The sequence below is a fragment of the Equus przewalskii genome, chromosome X, assembly GCF_037783145.1.
Source record: "Equus przewalskii isolate Varuska chromosome X, EquPr2, whole genome shotgun sequence".
In the NCBI taxonomy this organism is placed as follows: domain Eukaryota; kingdom Metazoa; phylum Chordata; class Mammalia; order Perissodactyla; family Equidae; genus Equus; species Equus przewalskii.
The window spans coordinates 106,086,589-106,109,075 of NC_091863.1; the positions used below are offsets into that span (position 1 = coordinate 106,086,589).

The 22,487-nt window shown below is 39.5% G+C and overlaps 1 protein-coding gene across 1 annotated transcript in view; it reads left to right on the forward strand.

Moving 5' to 3' along the window:
* The first annotated feature begins 4,235 nt into the window (after positions 1-4,235).
* Positions 4,236-22,487, forward strand: part of STK26 (serine/threonine kinase 26) — a 49,812-nt gene continuing 31,560 nt past the window's right edge. Inside the window, exons 1-2 of the mRNA XM_070605667.1 lie at positions 4,236-4,456; positions 4,556-4,706. Coding sequence (XP_070461768.1) covers positions 4,665-4,706 — 42 coding nt within the window. The 5' untranslated portion in view covers positions 4,236-4,456; positions 4,556-4,664. The remainder of the gene's footprint in view (positions 4,457-4,555; positions 4,707-22,487) is intronic.

The following is a 22,487-nucleotide window of genomic DNA, read 5'->3' on the forward strand; positions in this document are numbered from 1 at the left end:
AATATTCAGATAATTGAAAGAAATTCAGATAATTGTATCAATGTGTCCTTATACTTTATATATTTTTACACTTTATACATTTAAGTGTAGTTATTAGGCCCAAATGTGAAAGTCCAAAATGTTAAACCCTACCTTTAAATTTTGTGAAATAGAGTTAGAGGTCAAATGTATCTCAATGAGGTAACATATTTGGAGGCTCCCAGGTAATGCCTGGTACCTTAGAACATGCTCCATGACTAAATATTTTTTTAATCAAATCATTAAATTTTTCTTAAAGTTATTTTCTGTTCAATATTATTTTTCATTAGGTGCTATTCATTCTTTTGAGGGAAATGATCTATGGTTTAGTACAAGGTAACATAAAAATACCGCTTTGTTTCCAGTACCCACTTGCTGTGGCCCAATGTCTTGTGGGTTTTTTTTTTTGGTTTCTTTTTTGGCCCCAGCCATCACATTCAACTGAAATCCTCGGGAAACAGTGATTCCCAAGTTAGTAACTTCTATTGCAAAGAGTGTAGAGCATGGTTTCTCAAAGTTTGGCACCACTGACATTTTGGGCTGGGTAATCCTTTGCTCTGAGGGCTGTCCTGCGCATTAGAGTATAGCCAGCAGCATCCCTGGCCTCTACCCCCTACTAGCAGCACCCTTTCCTCCCCATGTGTGACAACCAAAAATGTCTCCAGGAGGCAAAAATGACCGTGGTTGAGAACCATGACCCTAATGTATTACCTCACTGTTGCCTACATTAAAATTTGGCTATTTCTGTCTACTTACACTTTAGCTCTGAACCAGTCCATCCAGTAAATATTTATAAACATGGTTAAAGTCAAATATTTAACATTGAGGGTATGACAAATGTAGGAAATTAAAACCAAAGATCATAAATTTAAATTATTAAACTTTGCGGGGCTCAAGGACACTGTCTAACTTGGAATTCACTGACTTCAGTTAATCTTTATACAATCTCACTTTATTTCTATGGTTATTAAGTATTCATAGCTACTCAGGCCACATCAATCAAGCAGGTACCAAATGCTCCCTGCAGGACTATGTTACATTCTGTGGGGTTACCAAAGAGCATAAGATGTAGTGTCTCCCCTCAAGGAACTTCTTCCATCAAGCTGTGGGAACACCTTGTAATATATTATTATACTCTGGGCTGACATTTGAAGTAAAATATTCAAGTGTCCTTCTTGAGGGGGAGTACCAAAGCACACTTGAATTTCTTAACATGGGGCCAGCCCGGTGGTGCAGCAGTTAAGCGCGCACGTTCCACTTCGGCGGCCCGGGGTTTGCAGGTTCGGATCCCGGGTGCGGACATGGCATCGCATGGCAAGCCATGCTGTGGTAGGCATCCCACGTATAAAGTAGAGGAAGATGGGCACGGATGTTAGCTCAGGGCCAGTCTTCCACAGAAAAAACAAAAAAGAATTTCTTAACATTTTATTTAAATTAGAAAAAATACATATATGAAAAAGCATAAGCAAACCACAAGGAGCTCCATGTAAAAACTCAAGTTATCTCTATCAATAATAGCAACAACAAATAATTTGTTCAATAGCAGTAGGCCTAAATAAGGTCAAAAGTTGCTAAGATCTCAAAGAAGTGTTTTTAAGGAAATGTCTCAATAGATCAGGTCTCAAAATTTAGCATTCAGTCTTCCACACTCTTTCAAAACTCTGGCCCAGAATGATGCCAGGGAAAGTCACTTCAAAGACATACTTAATTTACTTGTTTATTAAAGTTACACAACACACTCTTAGGTAGTTGTGAAATTAAAGCAACTGGAAAGAATTCAGAAGACAAAAAAATGGGAGGTGTAACATGTTATAAAGTGAACAATTTAAAGATTCAGCAAGAGCAGTGCCTAGGGGTTTAACCAGGCAGCAATAAAACATACAGTGTACCCATAGCGTGCCCAGCACTATACCAACCTCAGTGAGGAATTCAAAGGGAATCCATTCATTCATTCACTCAACAAATATCTGTTGAGGGCTTATTACATGCCACATACTGTTCTAGGCTCTGAGGATACAGCAATGAACAAAACAGACAAAAATCTTGCCCTCAGAGAGCTGACATCCTACCTGGATAATCTTCATGTAAGAGAAGCTGGATCTCTGGCCTCAAGCACTCAATAATCTTGTTGGGCAGACTAAACAAATGAAATGCATGAAATAAGAAAAAATTACCATGTGAATGTAATAGGAGAATTTTGAAGGAGGGCTTGGAGCAATGAGGAAGGCTGAGTGGGGGTGGGCCTTGAGATGAGCCTTAAATGATGGAGCTTGATTCAGACCCTTGCTACTCAAAGCATGATCCAAGAATCAGCAGTATTGGCACCATGTGATAAATTGTTAGCAAGGCAGAATCTTGGGCCCACTCCAGACTTCCTAAATCAAAATTCGCACTTTAAGAAGAATCCCAGGGAATTTCTATGGACATTAAAGTTTCGGTGGCACTGCCAGTTTCTGGTTAGGCTGACATTGTGAAGTGTGAGCTGGGCTGGTGGGAAATAGACTGGATTGGGGCCTATCATCAGGTTAGAAGGAGCAAGGGCCTGGAATTGGGGAACCAGGAGTAAGGGAAATGCAATTATATCCTTTATCGTGTGAATGGATAATGAAAATGTGTTGTATATACATGCAATGGAATATTATTCAGCCATAAAAAAGAAGGAAATCCTGCCATTTGTGACAACATGGATGGACCTTGAGGGCATTATGCTAAGTGAAATAAGTCAGAGAAAGACAAATACCACATGATCCCACTCACATGTGGAATCTAAAAAAATACCAAACTTACAGAAACAGAGAGTGGACTGGTGGTTGCCAGGGGCAGGTGATGGAGGAAACAGGTGAAGGTGGTCAAAGGGTACAAACTTCCAGTTAGAAGATGAGCAAGTTTGGGAGATGTAATGTACAGCATGGTGACCATAGTTAACAATACTGTTTTGTATACTTGACAGTTGCTAAGAGAATAGATCTTCAAAGTTAGACGAACCTGGGTTTGAATTCCCAACTCTATCACTTCTTAATTGTGTGATATTTGGGTCAAATTATTTAACTTCACTGAGCCTTTTTCTTCTTGTGTAAAATGAGGGAAAAGCAATACGACCTCAGAGGGCCCTTGTAAAGATTCAATAAGGTAACACACATATAATACTTAGCAGTCCCTGGGCAAAGAAAATGGCATCCGTTAATAACAACAATATTGATAACAGTAATATGTTATCTTTTGAGAAAGATTCAAAAGGAACAAGAGAAATATTTATTGAGCATCTACTAGAGCCCCAGCACTGTGTTGGGTACAGACCTACAGCAACTTGCAAGGTAGGGAACTTCATCCTCATTTTAAAGTGGCACTCGGATATTACATTTTTAAAATCTTATTAACCCCTTGTAGATTCCCAAAGGTGCCTTCACAACGAGATTCCTGTAATTACTATTATTATTATCGTTACTGTTGTTATTATTAGGGTACTCTCAAAGGAGCTTGTCTCCCTCCTGAAGTGGAACTTAAAATGGGGTGGAGGCTGGGAGTTGCCGGAAACATTGCTGTGTATGCTGAGTCCAATAATACGGACTGCTAATGATCCGATCTCATTTCCCATGCCTCTATTATCCTCATTAACTTTTCTGCCGCTATACCAACTGTTTTCCAATTTCCCTCTCTGTTACACGTGCGAACTTGCGGCGAAGAGAAGCCTCAGTCTGGCCGTCCCCCACCAACTGAGAGCCCAAGAGGCAGGTGTAGCCTCAGGTTTAAGTCATCTGAAGCACGTCTGGGGGCAAGGAATCCGGAAAGCAGGACAGTGGCTACGGACCCGCCCAGTGGCGCGCAGCCCTAGATTGAGGAGATTGGACCCCGCGAATGAGCAGGGGTCCACTGACTTGGCGGCTCTCTGTGCCTCCACCCTCGACAAGATCGGGGAGCCAAGAAACACTTCCAACACTCCCCGAGTTTCAACTCAAAACGTCTCCGAGGCTGCGTGTGCCCCAGTCTCGCGCGCCTGCCTGCAACGTGGCCGCGTCCGGGACGCCCTCAAACCCCCAGGGTCACCCAAACTCTTCCATTCTCTCTCCAGGCCGAGCCGTGTTCCAGGTTCCCCAGGCCCCAGGTTCTCATCTCCATGTGCAGGGAGAGTCTCCCCCTTCTCAGGTTCCAGCAACTCCAGCCAAACCCCTTCACTGCGTGGAGCCTTAGTTCTCCTGACACCGCCCGGCTGCGGGGCGGGGGCAGGGCCAACGGCGGAACCGCCCCCAACCGCCTCCCGGGCCAGGCGGGCGGGCGGGTTGCTGGGGCGCCTCCACCTCCTCTTCCTAAAGCGGCGAGGCGCAGACAAGCGGCATCACTGGAGCCCAGGTCCCAGCCACCGCCACACACAGCGCCCCGCATTCAGGAGGAGAAGCGGCAGCGGAGGCGGCGGCAACAGCGCCGGGCGGGCGCCAGAAAGGTAGACTGAGTCCCAGGGAGCCGCGCCGCGAACTGCCCACCTCCCAGCTCGAGCTACGCGCCACCAGCCCGGTAACCCTACTTCTGTGTGTCCTTCCAGGCCCCGGTCGAAAAGCCAGGGAGGGCCGCGGAGCTACCCCCGGAGGAGGAGCCAGTCCGAGCCCAAGGCGCCACCGCCGCCGAAGCAGTGTGGAGCAGCAGTCGCCTTCATGGCCCACTCACCGGTGGCTGTCCAAGTGCCCGGGATGCAGGTGAGGAAGCCCAGGCCTCCCCCGCCGCCCACGTGACGGCCCGGGAGCCCGGTGCGCGCTCCAAGCTGGGCACCGGCGACGAGAGGCGGCCCCAGGGCTCCCCTCAAGGCAGGGCCGGGTGCTCTGGCCAGGTGACCCAGGAAGAGGGCTCTAAGTGTTTCTTGGCGTTTAGGCTAGGTAGTGCCCCGCGCTGGGAAGGCGGGGAGGGACTGGGGCGCGCAATGAGGTGGGAATGGGGGGCGGGGGCTTATAAAAATAGGCCAGAGCGAGACACCTGCGCCTGCTGAGCGTGAAACGATTGGGGATTGGAGTGGGAGGACGTAATTTAGGAGAGATGGAGGTGCCTCGGAATTCGTGGGGTAAAACGCCAGTCGTGCTGCCCCACCACACACACAAGTTGGGCCGGAGCAAGACAAGAGGGTGTCTGTGGTGGCGGCATTGAATTGGGCTCTTCCTGTGTGCGTAGAGCGAAGAGCGAGGTGACTTCTTTTCCCCTTTTGGTGCTGCTTCTGAAGGGCAAAGTTGTATCTCGCTCCCCCACCTGGCCCAGCCCATAGTGTGGCGTGAGAAATGCAGGGTCCTATGTCACAGTCGCCTAGATGATGACTCCCCGGTCCCCTCCCCCTGCCTTTCCCACAAGATGACTGTTGAATGTACTTAAAGAAAGCTTTTTGTCCTGGACAAGGGACTACAGCATGGGACCCAATTTGTTACTCGCGATCTACCCAGCCCCTCATTATATTTTCATTTTACTAAAGAAGAAATAAGCTGTGTCCATACACTTTTTATGCTGTTATGTTTTTAGATCGGTGCATTTCAAGCTATCTACTAAATGTTATCCAAGTCTACTAACTTTTAAGCGTTCACATTTTTTTTCCGTTGCTAGATAGCCTAAACAACCCATTTATGAATAGGTCAGAGGCTAGAAATACTAAAGCCGCAGTCCCTCATTATCTTCTAAAACTGTGAAAGCAAACTTTTCAAGTGCAGAAAAAATGTTTAGAGTAGTAAACAGACAGCTTATGTTTCTAGTAGAAATCAAAGCACTATGCATTAGGGCCTCAATTTACTAACTGATGCATGGAATTCATCCTGTTTTAGCAGTTGGTCACATTTTATGCATGGCCACAAGACAGTGATTTTAAAAATACTTTCCCAAAAAAGGACCATTTGTGTCAGACATATATCTGACCTATGACTCCCGTGTGTCTAAGCACCGGGCCTGTTCGCTGAATATGGGGCAAGTCTGTGTTCAGTCCCAGGAAGTCGGTGTGTATTTAATAAAGAAGAGAGGGGGAAAAGGGGAAATGAGAAATATTAGGGCTTTTTAAAAGGTTAATCCATTCAATTTTTGCAGAATGCCTCAAACTTTTTTCTAAGGCCGCCCCCCTCACCATCCTTTCCTCCCTCTTTCTCCCATCCATCCTGCCCCACACCCCATTCATTCAGCCCTGCCTTTAATTGTATCAAGAGAATTAATAGTTTGCAATAATAACTACAGTTTTGCTCTTTCTGGTGTATAAGAAAGTGCGAAAGTTTTCCCACCGTGCTCTCCATCATGTGGAGAGCAGAACGTTACAGATGTAAAATTTGTCTCTGAGGGTCTCCATGTTTCTCTCTCCATTGTGTACGCGCTCCTGCGTGCATACGTGCAGTGCGTCAGCAGAGTGAGTGCCTCCAGTTCATCAAGTTTGTGGTTCTAGGGAACCTGTGTGTTGAAGAGAAAATGGTTTCTGGTCTTTATTTCATTTGTCTTGACGTTATTTGATTTATATGGTTTCTGGTCCTTATTTGATTTGTTTTATTTGATTTATGGTTTAGGAACTGCTTACTGTTCAGTATTTCTTTTTGCTCCCTGCTTTTTAATTATCTGCGTTCCCTATCACTTGAATTTTTAAATCTTAATTAAGGTGGCTTAGAATGTGAATCACATATTTTAAATGTCAAATTCTGCCTTTTCAGTTTATGCCTTCTCAAAGTTGCGAATACTTCTTCCAACCTAATTTGGGGAGGGCAGTCATCTCAATATTAGCAAAGAAGAAAGGAATATTTGTCATTTTCTCCAACTTAATGAAATGGTAAATTCTTAAATTCTTATTTCCGTTTTCTTAGTAGATGTGGTTCTTAAGCATTTGGTGCAACACAAAAGTTTTCCACAGTTAAAATTGTACAGTACCCTAAAAATAAATTTAATAGCATGCAGTGTGACTCTTGAGCCTAGTCTACTTTTGCTATTTTTTTGTTCAAAAATATAGCAGATGAGATGCAGAAATATACCAAGAGCTTGTAAAATTCTCCTAGAGTTTTCTTAAGGAGTTAGGAGCAACTTTTAGACCTTTTGAGTAGTAAGAAAACTCGAGTTAGCCATGTGTTCTTGAAATTAATGTATAGTATTTCCACAAATCAGGGTGAAGTGGTCGACCAGCCTATAACTTTTTAACAGTTTATTTTAGAGAATTATGAAGATTGATGGAAAAAATGATTTTTCCAGAAATAAAAACAAAATTACTGTACCCACAGTGTTTTTCTCCCCCTGAGGAGAGACGTGAAGTAGAAGCTGAGTTACCTGTTCTATCACTTAAGACTTCCAGCGTTCCTGACTTTCAAACAAAGAAATTTCTGTTGCCACTAGTTTAAAATAGAAAAGAAACTTGGAGTGACGAAAGAAAACCCAGGATTTGGTCCAGTTCAAACTCTTCCTTATGAATTAGTTATTCAAACTCATATTGTTGATATTTCTTAATATTGTGGTAATGAACATTTTTGCCATATTACACCAAATGTTGAGGGTAGGAATTTTTCTTATACTTAATTTGTGCTTACTTCTTTAGTATATAAAGGAATTTTCCATACCAGGAGCTAAACTCTTGAAAAATATTTAAAGCACTAGTTTAAAAAAATAAGCCAATAAACCTGTTTCTTTCCGCTGAAATATTTACTCCTTAATGGTTTAAAACATGTTTTTTTCTTTGAAGTTTTCGGTTATAAATCATACTTGAGTTTAAGATATTTCCCCTTAAAACCTGCATTAGTATTTATGAAGACAGTATTCTAAATAGGTTGTTAAATCTTTCATAAAATGTAGGTGGGAGAACAAAGTTAAATGTTGGAGTACTAAGCATTATTGTTATGCTTTATGTTATGCCTTTTGTGAAATAATTTTTTTAAAGTTCTTACTGAAGAATTTTAAAACTAGCCTTCACATATCTTTAAGTATGATCAAGGTGATAGGTGATACACTTTTTAAATGGTTGTTATTTGAGATGTGAGATGGAAATGAAGTTTAAGGATTAATGAACACTTTATTGAAGACTTTTATCTAAGAGGTGGAAAATATTGCCTTGCATTGGTGAACCTACTTACTGGGTTCTGGGAAGGATGTAGAAGTACACTACATAATCTGTGCCCTTAAAGATCTTAAAATGTTGTTGAGGAGTTAAATCTAGCTCATGAAATATCAAATAATGCAAAATCTGTGATACTCACTCTGTAATAGAATTTTCTGCCTAGAAGAGTTGAAGGCTTACAGAAGGTAAACTGACCCCAAAGGATTGTTAGGCTCCATGTTGGAGAGGGCATTTCCAGGCAGGGAAATGCCCTGAGCAAAGCCATGTGGACAGAGAAGGGCCCACCCACAGGCATGTGTGCACACACAATCTTTGAGAATGGAATAAAATCACTTGGACTTTGATGAAGAATTCCTGTAGAGAAACAGTAGGGGGTAAGATTGGAAAACTTGATTGGGTCCAGATTATGGTCGTTCTTGAATGTTAGGGAGAAATTTTGGCCTTTGGACTAGCCACTAAACATTTCTGAGTAAGGGAGATTTAATGAACAAAGTTCTATTTAGGAAGAAAAATCTCAAGACTGGATGAATGGATGAACTGGAGAACTGAGAGACTTGAGGCAGTTTGATCTACCGAGGCTGTTTCAGTGGGACAATCATATCTGTACAGATGCAATGGACCTTGCACTGAGTGATTGCCTTCTATATGCCTAGTACTGTGAAGAGAAAAATGTAATTATCAGACTTAATAATTAGCTAGTTACAGAAGGAGGACTCAAAGCCTTTGTGGTATTGAATATGGGGAACTGGGAAAATTATGGTACATCTGAAAGAAATTGGAAAGTCAGGGGGAAGAGCCAATTATGGTAGGAAGTTAATGATTTCTAGGCTTGTGAAGTTTGAGGTAGCAATGGGATGACAAAGTGAAAATGTAGAACAGTATGTCTATTACCTTGATTGTAGTGATGGTTTCACAGGTGTATGTGTGTGTCCAAACTCACCTAATAGTGTACATTAAACATGTACAATTTCTTGTTTATCAATATGCCTCAATAAAGTTGCTTGAAAAAATGTCCAGCAAATACTTGAAGACATAGATCTGGAGCTTTAGTCATTCATCAGACATTTAGTGAGCATTTACTATATACCAGTCTCTTTACTTGAAACTGAAGGATGGAAGCCACCAACCAGGGAGAGGTTCATAAAGCCAGAGAGAATATGTGGAAGTGAGGGCCCTCGTGAGACAGGAACATAGATGGAGGATTAGCTTGTAAGAAAAGGAAGGGTGACTTTAAGAGGCGTGGTTGGATGAGAAAATATGTCAGTATCAGGATCTAGAGGGAGTTAACTGGGGGGAATTCTTGAACTGTTTAACTCTCATCGTGAAACCTAAATTGGAGTAGGAATTCAGTTTGGTTCCAGAATATAGTATGTGGAGTTCTTACTTCCTTTATACCTTCTGAAAGGACTAATCAGCTTTGCAATTTGAGGTGGAAAGCATTGCCTTGCATTAATAAACTCAAACCATTGACCTTGTTGGTACGTGATTGATACAGAGATGTTGAATATGCTAATAATAATGGCAGAAGACCAGCTGGAACAGAATAATCAAAGACAACTGTTAGCTGGGAGAGTTGGGGATAGTTGGAAGGTATGGGGTTAGAGGCTAGGGGCTGTAGGGAGAGTAAATAGGAATTGGATATCATAGTGCATGTGCCTTGAAGACTAATGAGGGTCTAGAAATGGCACTTGAGGACAAATGTCCATCATGTCCCACCCTTACTTTAGTCATAGAAAATAAGAGAATGTAATTTAGCTGGTACTTAGGAACCATTGAACATTGTGATACTGTGTTTTTTTATTCTGCCTTTCATTTATTGAGTAACCTTGAGCAAATCATCTACAAAATGGGGAATAATAAAAGCTTCATTTCCTTTGCTTCAATGAGATGTTATTAGGATGAATTAAGTATCATCTGTGGAGTATATTTTGAGCTCCTTTATAAAAGGTGTTATGATGTATATGGGCAATTCATCCTGCAGAACAATGCTAGGCTAATCACGTGAAAACATTGTCATTATCTCACCTCTCTGCTGCTTGATAACCCACATTTTTCTGTTGAAGTCCATCCCCCCTCCACCACACACCCTGCCGCCAGACCCAAAGTCCTCTGCTCAGCTTTCCAGACTTTCTGTTATCTGGCTTCTCTCTACAGATCTAAACTTCGTTATCACTACTACCCACCAAGAAATTTCTTTTGTTGTACCATGCCAGTTACAATTCAATAATCACTGACTAGCCAAATCCTACCTGGTTTTCAATGTCTCCATTTTACTTTCTCTATGAAATTTCTCTGAATGTTCCAGGCTACAGAAATCTCACCCATTTCCAAGCACTTATTATATCTGTTGTCGGTAGCAGACAGTCCAGTCAATTTATTGACTGCCTTAGATTTTCTCTAATTATATATGTTATTCTTGCCTCCCAAACTTAAGTTGTACATTTCTTGAAGGGACCATGTACTTTACTTTTCTTTGTACCATTAAGTATGAATTATATGTAACAGTGTTGGCTAATGAATGTAGTATAAACTAGACTTTTCTAACTTTTTCCCATTGTTTCTTTAAATATATTGTGTAATGCTTTAATTCGTGTAGATCATGAAGGCTAATTTCTGTGTGCACAATGTAGACATTTTATACTTACTAAAATGATTTGAATGCATTATATGTAATATGTCTAACAAAATATACTTGTAACTAATCAGCTGTCTACACACTGAAGCTCTCATTCCCTTGCCTTCCCAGGGTTTTGAGAGAAAAAGGAGCCTCATTGCTTTCCTAGTAACTAGGGCTGACTTCAGACAAATTTGTGTCTTTGGGAGAAATAACCTCTTGTCCCTTCCCTCTGTCCCCACTCTCCCCCCACCAAAAAAACCCAAATAAATAAAAGAAACTTTTTCAGTTCTCTATCCCAGCTATCACACTAAAATGAAACTGATGAATTTCATTCATATTAAGGTGGTTTTGATTAATGCCTCAGTGTGTGACCTCTCCCATGGATGTTCACATTTTACAGGGAATAATGCCTTAAAAAAAGGAAATCTAGTAGTAGAATTTCAGACAGCTTGATAGTTTTTGACTGAGTTGTGTCTCCTGAAAGAGTGGTGGTTTTACATGTTTTATTTGATGCTAGAAAACGGAGTTAGGAGAACAAAAATGAACACTATTACTAGGTGTGATGCAACAAACTCCTTTTCATTTCTCATAATTAAGACCCAAAGAATTTCTGCCACATGTACATATAAAACAATGTCTCTAGAGGAATGCCATGAAGTAACTCACTTTTAAAAGAACAGAAATCAGTAAAATGTGCACAACTAAAATTTTGACTTCATCTTGTGTACATTTCTCATTTGGTCATCTGCTGCCGCTTTAGACTAAGGTGCTATATGGCAGAGACCACATCTTTGAGTTAATGCTTGTAGGAATCAAACATTTTATAAAGATACTAACTAATTCTTCTCAACAATTCTATGAAATCGGAAGAGTTGTCCAATAGGAAAATGCCTTCAAATTTGGATTTAGAAACTCTACCCATCATCCTCTTTATTGTCCCTCCCCCAAATCCCATATAATTCAGGCAGGTCACCTGACATGCACATGCAGAGAAACCCAGAAACCTAGTACAGAGAAGAACCCATACTTCTCTAATCCTGCCTGTTTCCCCATCACCTTTCACCAGCATTTACCTGACTGGGGATAGAGCTACATTCGCCCTCAGCCTTTTCTGGACTTGTTCCAGCATCCCCCTGACAGCAGCCCTCTGGCCTTTCTTTTCCTTCGTTTAGCATATGATCGTGGATTACAATGATCCGTGTCCTAAAATCTCAGATTAGTCGTTAGTATGGCATAGCTTTAGATATTCTAGCAAAATTAGAACAAAATTGTGGTTCATACTTCCTAGGGACTAGAGACAGCTTAAGTGAAAGAGTTAAAAATATTCTAATTATCTTTTATAAGTGCCCACTTTCCTCCTTTTTGGTCAAGTAACTTCAAAAATGTGCTGCTGAGGAAATTCAAGGACTGTGTTTTTGTCTTTTTCTCATGGAAAATGTTTATAGGAAGAGCTTTTCAACCTTTCTTTGTGATCCTTATAACAGAGATTGTGTGTTCTTAGTGGTATTTTTTCCCCTCTCCGTCTTTCACCCGTTTTTAAAAAAGCGGGGAAAAGAAATCTGTAAAACCCTACCAATTTAAAATGTAAAGGACTGAAAAAAGTAGGTTCAAATCAACCATCATTGAATTTTTAAATTTGTTTATCACAGAACAATAGAGTGTCTAGCTGAAGAATAACAGTTGCTTTGAATTATGGAAATAGCTTCCCAGTATCAACTTAATGAAGTTTTACTGGATTTGAAATCCATACCACACTAGATGTGTTAGGGAATTTCTAAGCATACTAGTGAATTACTCTACCAGGTTTCAGTAGTGCCTGGTAACACAATCCTAGCAGTGAATTTTTGGCAAATGGAGGAAATACTTCAAGGACATCTAGACGCATCCAGATTTTTCTTTGAAAATGCATTTTTGAGTTGCTCTGGTAGTGCCTTTTTATCCCCCTCCCCCAGCTTTCCATTAAACCATTGGCTTCGGGACATATCACTTTACAGTATGTTATATTAAGCTAGGACTTTACTGCTTGGTGCACTATAGTGTAAATAACAGCAGTGGGTGATGAGGAAGGGATGGGCAACATAGATAATCAGGTGGGACATAGGTTGTTATTAATGCAAGAAAATTTGGGGGACCTGAGCCAATAGAAACCATAAAGTCATAATTTCTTCAAAAAGCCTCTGCCTCATCATCATTGCTTCCCGCTAGAGCTGGGAAAGTTTCTAGACTCCCTGGTCTCAATTTCCTGCTGCCTGCCTTAACTTTAAGCAGAAGCACAAAAGAAACTAATCAGCAAAGCATGCACACATGCTACTAAGTATGGTGATAGAAAATAGAACTTTGACCTCTTGTGGTTAAAGAGACTATAGTCGGTGTGTCTAGCAGCCTCAGGGAAAGAAGCGTATTTCAGATGTGTGCTTTTTAAGTGCTGCTGACCCCATGGGAAGCACAGTTAGGAAACTCATTAATTAGGATCCTGTTTGCTTCTCTAGCTTTAGTTCAAATCCTTTGTTTGAACTTAGCTCTGAGCCTTCCTATGTGCCTGTCAGTAAATGGTAATATATTGGACTTTCCCAAGTTGGACACTGGTGATCCAGGTTTAATGGTTTTACATACTTAGTCTTCATAAAACAACGAGCTGTGATTTAAGCTAGAAAATTATCAGCAAAGTTTGGAAGGCCCACTTTGTGTAGGACATGGTGCTTGATGCCTGTCTTTGAGATGCAAAAAGTATGAAAGTCTCAGACCTCAAGAAGTTTATGCTGTGACTGGAGAGACTGGACACCTGCACATTTAGGAATCTAAATGCAGAGCAATAGTGATGAATCCTAAATGAGACAGAAACTGCTGTAGTAGCGTCTGAGGCAGACGGAACGAAGGAAGGGAACTATCGTTTACAGAATTCCTTTATGCTAGGCACTCGTGCTTTTGCCACTGCTGTACTTTGCTTCTAGGCAGGGCAGCCCTCAACAGACCCTTAAAGGAGAGTAGGAGACAAGCAGGAGAAAAGGCACAGAGAAGCATGCACAAGGTTCCTTCTATAACAGACGTTTGAGGTAGGTACTTATTGCCATGAACTGTCTTAGGGCCAAATTATAAAAGGCCTTGAATGCCAAACTGAAACTGTTGTTTTTAACCCAGTCTACGAGGAGATTTTCAGCAAGAAAGTGAACTGATGGAAGCAATGACTTGTTTGTTTGTTTTTAGAAGATCACGTTAGACTTTCAACCCACCAGGCTGGGTTGGAGAAGGGGAACACTGAATGTAATAAGTGGATATTGTAATTGCCCAGGCTTTAGTTGATAAGGGTTTGATCTAGGGCAGTGATGGTCAAACTTGAGCAGGTATCAAAACTAACCGGAGAGGGGGCTGGCCCCGTGGCCGAGTGGTTAAGTTCGCGCGCTCCGCTGCAGGCGGCCCAGTGTTTCGGCGGTTCGAATCCTGGGCGCAGACATGGCACTGCTCGTCAGACCACGCTGAGGCAGCGTCCCACATGCCACAACTAGAGGAACCCACAACGAAGAATACACAACTATGTACCGGGGGGCTTTGGGGAGAAAAAGGAAAAAATAAAATCTTTAAAAAAAAAAAAAAAAACTAACCGGAGGGTTTGTTAAAACACAGACTGCCAGGCCCCCCATCTCCAGAGTTTCTGATTTAGTAGGTCTGCAGTGAGGTCTCTGAATTTGCATTTCTGATAAGTTCCCAGCTGCCCTGCTGGTCTGGGGAGCACTCTGAGCACCACTGAAGGAAGACTAACAGACCTTGGGGACTCATTGGATATAGCAAGGGGGGAAACATGATGGGAGAGTAAAGACCCAAAGATATGGCTGAGTTTGGGAGAAAATGGGTTCATTTTTACAAGTGTTCAATTTGAAGCACTGGCCACATATCCAAACAGAAGTAATTAGGAACAGGTTTGTTCAGGAGTGAAGATGGAGATCGGAGGTTCTACATGGAGGTAGATAGTAGATGAAATTGTGAGAAATTAAAATAACATGATTTTCAATTATCCCTCCAAGAGACTGAGCTCAATTTTGTGTTAAGTTCTACAGCTTCCAAAATCTCAGTCACCCATCACTTCTGTTTCCCTTCGTCCAGGTAGGTGTGACAGCTCAGTAAATGCTCTTATCTTCAAATGCAAACACTTTTATTAAGAAAATGAAATCTATTTATGCTTATAGCTGTGAAAATGCAACTTGGCTAAAGTGAAATAAAATGCCAGTAAGTGGTAATATTTCCCCCAATGGTAGATATTTTTAAGACTTTTTCCGATTGTGATACATCTCACCAATTTTTATTGTTCAGAATCCCTTTCCCCCACCCTGTTATTACCCCCTGCAAAAAATCCTATACTTGATAACTCTGAGCTGCTATTATGTCAAAAGTACCCATTTACAGTCATGACATTCCAAAACCAACTCATGTTTACATATGTAAATTCCTGGAGAGGAGAGGAAGTTACTTCTGAATCATTAAGGAAATATCAAACCACTTCCTAAATGGCCTTTCTGACTCCAGCTCCTGCTCTCTAAAATATTCTCTATACCTGTCAGATTAATGTATTACCATTTGCCAACAAGTACCATGTAGGAAAATTCAGAGTTTAGTTCAAACAAAGGATTAGAACTGAAAAGAAGAGAAGCAAATAGGGCCTCCCTAATGAGTTTGCCAACATCAAACAATGTGAGCAAACCTGATCACCCACCTCACTCACTAGCCTTGGATCTAAATCTCTTTTCAATTTCTAAAATGAACACACAACAAAACCGAAAGTATCCTTCAGAGTCAAAGATTTGCCACCAATAAGGGTGTTAAGAAACATGTGTAGAAATGTACCTCTAAACCATTTTAAGCAATGTTTAATTATCATTAGAATAAAGTCTTTGAATCTCTAGGTGGCTTGCTCCCCCTTTAGGGAATACAATTTATTTGGGTGTAAAAATTCTAATATGTTTATCTTATACCTCACACCTCTTATGTGGTAGCTGTCTCGCTTCCTGGCTACTTAATTACTCTTGTGACCCACTTTTCATTTTCTGGATGGTAGATTAAGTTTTTGTTGGGGAAAATTGGTTGGGGGATATATATGCACAGGCAACGTGTATTGTGCGTGAAGTATATTTTGTGTTTGAAAACGCTTTTAATCTATTCAAGAAAGTAAGACTCAACATTTGCCTTTAGTTTTTAATGAATTGTACCAATTTTAGACGTAATTGTTTTTAAGAAGTAGAAAAGTGCATTGTCAAAACAAAAATGGGCAAAAGATAGGACGGTCACTAAGTTCAAGAAGCAGAAAATTATGATTTGGCGATGTCATTTAAGAAGGTCTGCGTATAAAATGAATTCAGTAAAAATTATGTACTCAGTAAAAATCATGGTATCCATGGATTTGCTAAATATTTTTGTTAGACAAAAAATATATAGAATTATTTATTGCCTTTAAAATATCTACTTTAAGGTAAATACATATATGTATATCTACCTATCTCTAAATACCTGAAAGGTTATCAGGATTTTACACGTTGCATTTTTATCATGGCTGGTTCGGTTTGCTGCTTTTAATATTTAAACTATTATTATTATTATTCAAGAAATTGGACTCAGAGCAATCCATTCCATATAGGGTGCAGATCATGGGAAATGACTTTTAATGAAATTCAATACCAGTATTAAGCTGTTTTGGTGAATTAGAATTGAATTGTACATTATGTAGGATTATATTTATCAAGATTCTCAGTTCTCTGCTTAATTTCTTCCATAGAATAGTCTTATAGAGAATCATTGCATCAAAGGAACTGCTTTTGATAAATTTAACCGGTTTACCTGTTAGTAAAATCAGAGGCATGTGGGTAGTGTACAGATGACTTGTAGTTAACAGAAACTTGTGATCATTGTCTAAGCTCTCATTTTGAAGCTAAAATTGTTATAGATATTTTACACTGTAGATTCTAAGGTGATAGAGAATGGAAGGGATGGGACATTGGACCCTGTTTCAGTGACAAGCAGAATCTTGTATGCAGAGAGCTGCTTTTTTTAAAACTATTTATCTCTTCATGAAAAACGGTAACTGTCACCAAAAGATCTTTTTTACTCTTTGACAAGCTTCCCAAAGGGCACATAAAATGAAAACGTGGGATTTGACTAGTTAAATAATGAATCAATTTCAAGGTTTTAGCATAGGTGACACTTCTATGGTCGTCTTTTTGGACTGTGATTTCTGGTAATAGCAAGTGAAAAAAACTCTTACCGCTGTTGCTATGGATCTTCTATCTGCTGAGGTTCAGGCATCGTTTTGGAGGCTGCAGTGTAAACCCTGCTTAGGGAAGGTAGAATTTCATAATACCAGAGGATTACTGCTGCCTCATGAGCAAACAGAAAATGTAGGTGAGGGAAAAGGTGTTGGACTCTGGAAGAAGAGAAAGACAGTATTTCCAAGGAAGGGGAAAAGTAGTCTTTTGCTTGAAAGGTTGAGAATTCTCTCTTTATTTTTTAGAATGGGAAATTTCTCTACTTTCTGCAGAGAGGAGAAAAAGCTAACAGAAAAGGAAATTGGGGAGGTAATAGTAATTCATTTCTTTCTTGTTCCTTATGACTTCTGTGATAAAAGTTACATTTACATAATTGATTTGTTATGGCAAGAAAATGTCAGTAAAGAGTCTTTTGGTTGGGAGAAAGCTTGTGAAAGATCAGGGGGAAGAGCTGACATCAGAGAGATGGTGATTTAAGCTGCTTTGCTGTTTAAGATATGCAATTTTGGTGGCGTGTGTATTGGGCCAATAAATTGTTTCTAGACACTTGGAGTCATTTTGGGTGGCCTTTTTTTTTTCCTCTGTAGGCAAGATGAATACTTTTCATTAACAAGGAAAAGTGCCAGATATCACTGGGTTACAGCTGGCTAATTTGGACTGTTATTTTGGGGGCGGAGGGAGGCTAAAGAGAAGGAATCTTTCTTTCAAATGACTGGACTTAATATTGTTGTTACTTTTCCAGTAGGTTCTGGCCTTAAAACTCTCCCTCAGGGAATGATTAAAACAGTTCTTTGGAGCGTTTCAAGGCTGAGTAGCATCTCAGATTTACTTTAAAATAAGTTTACTTAATGACTTTTTAGCACCACTTGATTTATGTCTCGGCTGAGAGAAGACTTCTAAGTAGTATGTAGTCCAGTTATTTTTTTTCTAAGAATGCTTAGGGATGCTAAATACTGTATTATCCTATTGTTAGCTTTCAACTTTCCAATAGTTTAAAAGGTATAAATATCCTCATACAAAACAAAACAAAACATTGTGTTCTGCTCCCAGGAATGCAGCCCCCTCTCCAGGTTCCTGGCTAGACACAGGTCTCTCCCGTTGTCCATTCACATGCCTGTGTTCTCTGGGAGGGTCCATCTGTGTAACTGTAAGCATTTTAATATGATTGGTCTTGTGTGTATTTTTTGATGACAGTGTGTCATGTAGTTAGAGTGTAAGTATGATCCTGATTGAAAGATCAAGCACATTTTTGGAGGATTTTTTAAAAAACTCCTTTAACTGAAAACTTGATCTGTATATTATGAAAGAATATTCTTGTTTAATATGACCAAGTGGTTCCAGAGCTTGAGAATTTAATTATTTTTTCCTGGTAGGACACTAAATTATTTCCTCCTAACTACTAGAATGAGGAATGCAGTGTATTCTGTTCCTCTATACTATGTAATAATGCCTGCTTGCATCTCCTCAAATGTAAAGTAAGGGGATTGTATAGGGAATCCTTAAGCTCTAAAACTGTGAGCTTTGGGGATTCTGCTCAGGAGTCTGGACTAGGTTATTATTTATGAAAGATAAGGCATACACAACTATTCATATATTGAAGGCATCAGGTACTCATTCCAAGTAAATTTTGAATTAGGTGTAATTAATTTTCTACTGAGGCAATTTGTGTGTAATTGCTTTTCCACTATGTGTAATTAATTTTCTACTAAGAGGTAGTGAAGCTATAATGTTTGGCTTATGCTTTGGACAGAAGGAAAGTTTTGAAATTTTGGATTTTAACTTCTTCCTGGTAAATATTTTTTGACTGCCTGTACTTTTTGAAAATAATAATGATCACCTTCTTTGTTAATCTAATGCAGCCTTTCTCATCCTGGATTGTCATCTGAACCACATAATAAAGCAAATGATTTGAGTTAATGTTTTCTCAATTCTCCCAAGAAGGACAAGTGACTAAGACCATTCTAGATCTACTAGAGAGGAGTTCATTTAGTACATACAATGGATTCCTTACAGCAGCAGTCGGCAAACTGTAGCCAAGGGCCAAATCCAGCCTGCAGCATGTTTTTGTGTAGCCTGCAAAGTAAAAATATTTTTTACATTTTTAAAGAGTTGTTGGAGGCTAAAGAAGAAGAATATGTGACAGAGATTGCAGACTGTACCTGGCCCACTAAGCCTAAGATATTTACCATGTGGCTTTTTACAGAAAAGTTTGCCGACCCCTGTCTTAGGGCATGCAACCACATTGAGAATTGCTGATCTAAAGAAAGGAAGCATTTTATAGCATTTTCTCCAAATTGGGGATACAGTAAGATAATAGGAAAGTTTCTCTTTATTAAGGTAACTGACTTGTATCTTGGTCCCATTATTGTAATGCTTGATTCAAGGAAAGACTCCAGATTATAGCAAAGAGGTAGACATATTTTTGTTTTCTAGACATAGATTTTGATGGTTGAATTATATGGAAAGTTACATTGGTAATAATAATGAATGGTAAATTATGTGTGTGTGTGTTTTTCTTAATTTCTAGAGCAAGAAAATAAAAGTGGGCAAATTTTATACAAGCATGTAAGGGAAGGCATTCATTTCTTTTATCGCTATTTTAAATTGAAGGGCCATGTCTATTAAAGAAGGAGAGTGAATAGAGAATGTTAAGTGTCAGATATAATCACATTTGTTTCCTCCTTGTACTGAATAAGTGTCTTCACCCTACAATTAACATCTCAGGTACTTTGTCAGCAGTAAGAAGAATAGTACTGTAATCAAAAATGCATTAAAATTATTAGATCATAGCATATGAAATAATCAGGCTCCACCAAATGCCACTTAACTACTTGATTTAGTGGGGGAGGTGCCATCAGCCATAAAACATATATTGGTAAATCGCAAAATTATCAAGGAGAAAAAGACCACCAGGCATTATTTGTCATTTGCGGCTGATTTCCTTTATCTCCATGTTCAGTTAATCATGAAGTTCTATCAGTCTTTTTTCCCAGAAAATGTCAGACATCATCCCTTCTTTTATCATGCCGTTCTGGCCTTTGTCACTAGGTAGACTCGAGGCTACTCACAGACATGATGGAGCTGCCTGACACACAGACTTTATTTTTTCACTCATCTGCTGAAATCTTTCAGTGGCTCCCTACTAGCCTGATCAGAAATTCCTGGGGAAGATGAGTTAAGCCAGTCTGCTGAGATGGGCAGGAAAGCCGTCGCTGGGTAGCTGAGCTGGCTTTAAGACTAGTTGGGAAGAAGGGAAAGAAAGGGAAGGAATGAAATTAGCCAAGGCAAGAAAGACACACAGAGTTGTAAGGTGGTATTTTTCAAAATGTTTTGAGTCCTTTTCGGGTGGGAAGTGAGAATTTGTTTGATGAGTGGTACTTTCTCCCTGGTTAGAGCTGTAAAATGATAGGGTACAAGTCAGCTGAAGTTGTAGATCACAGATCATTTTGGGTAGCACACTGTTCAAAGCATTTTAATTACTTTGAATTGCTCATCAAGCTTATTTTGGCGATGGCAATTCAAGAACTAATTAAGGAACTTTGTCATTTGTCTCTATCTTGAGGTTGCTTGTTTGTCATTGCCCTCCCCACCCCATTACCAGCTAGAAATCCCTCATTATAAAATCAGAAAAGCCAAGTATTTTATAAGGGTCGCTTCCAGTTCTAAAATGCTATGACCCTTTAAAGTTCCCAAACAGACTACATAGCAGGTTTTTTTGGAGGAAAATAAATCAGATTTTGTGCATGTATTCAAATTTGGTACTGGATGTTGATTATCCTTATTGGAGAATTATAGTTTTGCTAAGTTGATTGCTAAATGAACAAGGACTATAAATTTCGACTAATAAAATATATTATCCTAGCCATAGTTGTGTGGAGAACATTTAAACAACCTTATGTTTATAATGGTATTTGTTAAAAATTGGAAGATTCAACTCATTTTACTAGATAGCTCATAATTTCACTAGCATTTTCCCCTTCATTTGAACATTTAATTTATCAAATATTTTGCTTTGGTAACATGAACAGATTTCAGCACAGGTCAATGGGGGTAAAAACTGGTCAATCTGTACCTTTAGGAATAGAGATTAGGAAGTTCACAATTGCTATTGACAGTGGGGTGTAGAGTAGGATGGAGATTTATTTGAGAAATTTCAGTTCAGGAAAAGTTGGCGAAGTTCGAGGGAAGATTAATTTATAGCAGAAAGCAGAAGAGTTCTCTAAGCTGAAATTCTTTGGGAAAAGGAAATATAACAATATTTAGGGCATTTTTTTTTTCAAATGAACTGGCACTCCCTATGCAAGGGAAAGGGAATAAGTATAATAAAGTCATCATCAGTGAGGATGTTGGAATCCAGTCCCTGTTTTGTTAATGTAACGAATTTGTTAACGTAAGCTAATTTTTCATATATGTTGGGTGTATCATGGTGCTGAGTACAGAGCTAACTTTTATGCCCATTTATAGTAGTTCTTCTTAGCTTAGGTTTTCAGGACTAACTATCACACACACATCCCATTTTACTTGGTTTCTAAGTGTATTCTTATTTATTAATGCACTGCTCCAAATCTTTTAAAGAAGTAGATAGGGCATAAAAAATAACAACAAGCCTTATTCTTTTAGCCCTTCACCCATAGACACACATAAACATACACACTGATGATGTTTTTTGCTTTGGGTAAATGAAAATACTAGATTGTTGAAACTATTAGAGACCATTCTTTTAGAGTATTCTATAATCTCTCTGCTTCATTCTTAGTGTTTGCCAAGATTAAAATAGTTTTCTATTGACGCCATCGTGCCATCAGTGTCATTGTCTTGGGATCATAGAATGTTAAAGACAGCAGGACCCAAGAGATAATTTTCCTTAGTCCTAAGATTCCAATGGGTAACTCCTTGCAAAGGCTATTTGATTAAATTCGTTCAAAGTATAGATTTGGTTAAAGAGGAAAATGTTGGAGGAAAATTATTCTGCAGCCACTTTCTCATTAAGAATGAAAAGGTAAGTCTACGTAAAATTCCACTTTTTCAATCAGTGTTAATTTTCTAAAAGAACTCATGGTGTTAATAATTTAGTGCTGTGCTTACAAGCTTCAAACCTATTGATTTTAATTGGAGTTCCACATCTAGAAGGAAGATAGGCAGTGAGCAAATCAATTTTGTTTTAATCCAATGCATTTTAATAAGTGTGCTGAAGATTCACCATAACATTACCTGTAATAGTTCGATATTTGCTATGAGTCCTCTGCCTCAGATTCCATCCAAAAGTGTTTATTTCTGAAAGTGCTCGAATGACATCCTTTTATTTTACCTCCAGGATGAATAGCATAAAATAAGGCTGTGTCCATCACGTTAAAGTGCCCTGTGTGGGTTTGATTGAATAATGGCCTGAATAAATTAGGATACCTGTTTTATCATTTACATTTTAGCAGAATCCTTGTCTTCCTTTCATTGTATGGCCTTATCCCCCTTCCCAAATAAATGTTTTATAGTTAGGGCTTGTTATCAATCCCAGGGAATATTTATGTAACATCCTGTCTAGTCAGTAATAATCCCTTTTATTTTAATATTA